The following is a 335-nucleotide window of genomic DNA, read 5'->3' on the forward strand; positions in this document are numbered from 1 at the left end:
TTGAACATGGATTTCTTTCCCAAGAACACACAGGTTAGCTTTAATTAAGAAAAAGCTCATTGTGGTGATAAATTGTGCTTTATGCGCGCATTTATGCGCATTATTATATTATCATAATGAAAATAGAACTCAACTAGTCATCTGGATGTCTTAGAGTCAGTTTATTCTTTCTAATTCTCAGGAATTCCACAACGCTTTACCACCGTGGCTGAGTTGATCAAGTTTGTCACCATGGTGATCTTCACTTGCTCAGGACAACACTCAGCTGTTAATGCTGGACAGGTGAAGCCTTTTTAATTTATCCGGATGATCAATTATAATGTTGCTATTTTTGT

The 335-nt window shown here is 36.4% G+C and overlaps 1 protein-coding gene across 1 annotated transcript in view; it reads left to right on the top strand.

Moving 5' to 3' along the window:
- The window catches only part of LOC116697797 (arachidonate 15-lipoxygenase B-like), an 8,570-nt gene that overhangs the window by 6,966 nt on the left and 1,269 nt on the right, over positions 1-335 (top strand). The window contains 2 exon segments of the mRNA XM_032529281.1: positions 1-33; positions 182-282. The exon segment at positions 1-33 is cut by the window's left edge and continues 89 nt beyond it. Coding sequence (XP_032385172.1) covers positions 1-33; positions 182-282 — 134 coding nt within the window.

The sequence above is a fragment of the Etheostoma spectabile genome, chromosome 2 (assembly GCF_008692095.1).
Source record: "Etheostoma spectabile isolate EspeVRDwgs_2016 chromosome 2, UIUC_Espe_1.0, whole genome shotgun sequence".
NCBI classification, from domain to species: domain Eukaryota; kingdom Metazoa; phylum Chordata; class Actinopteri; order Perciformes; family Percidae; genus Etheostoma; species Etheostoma spectabile.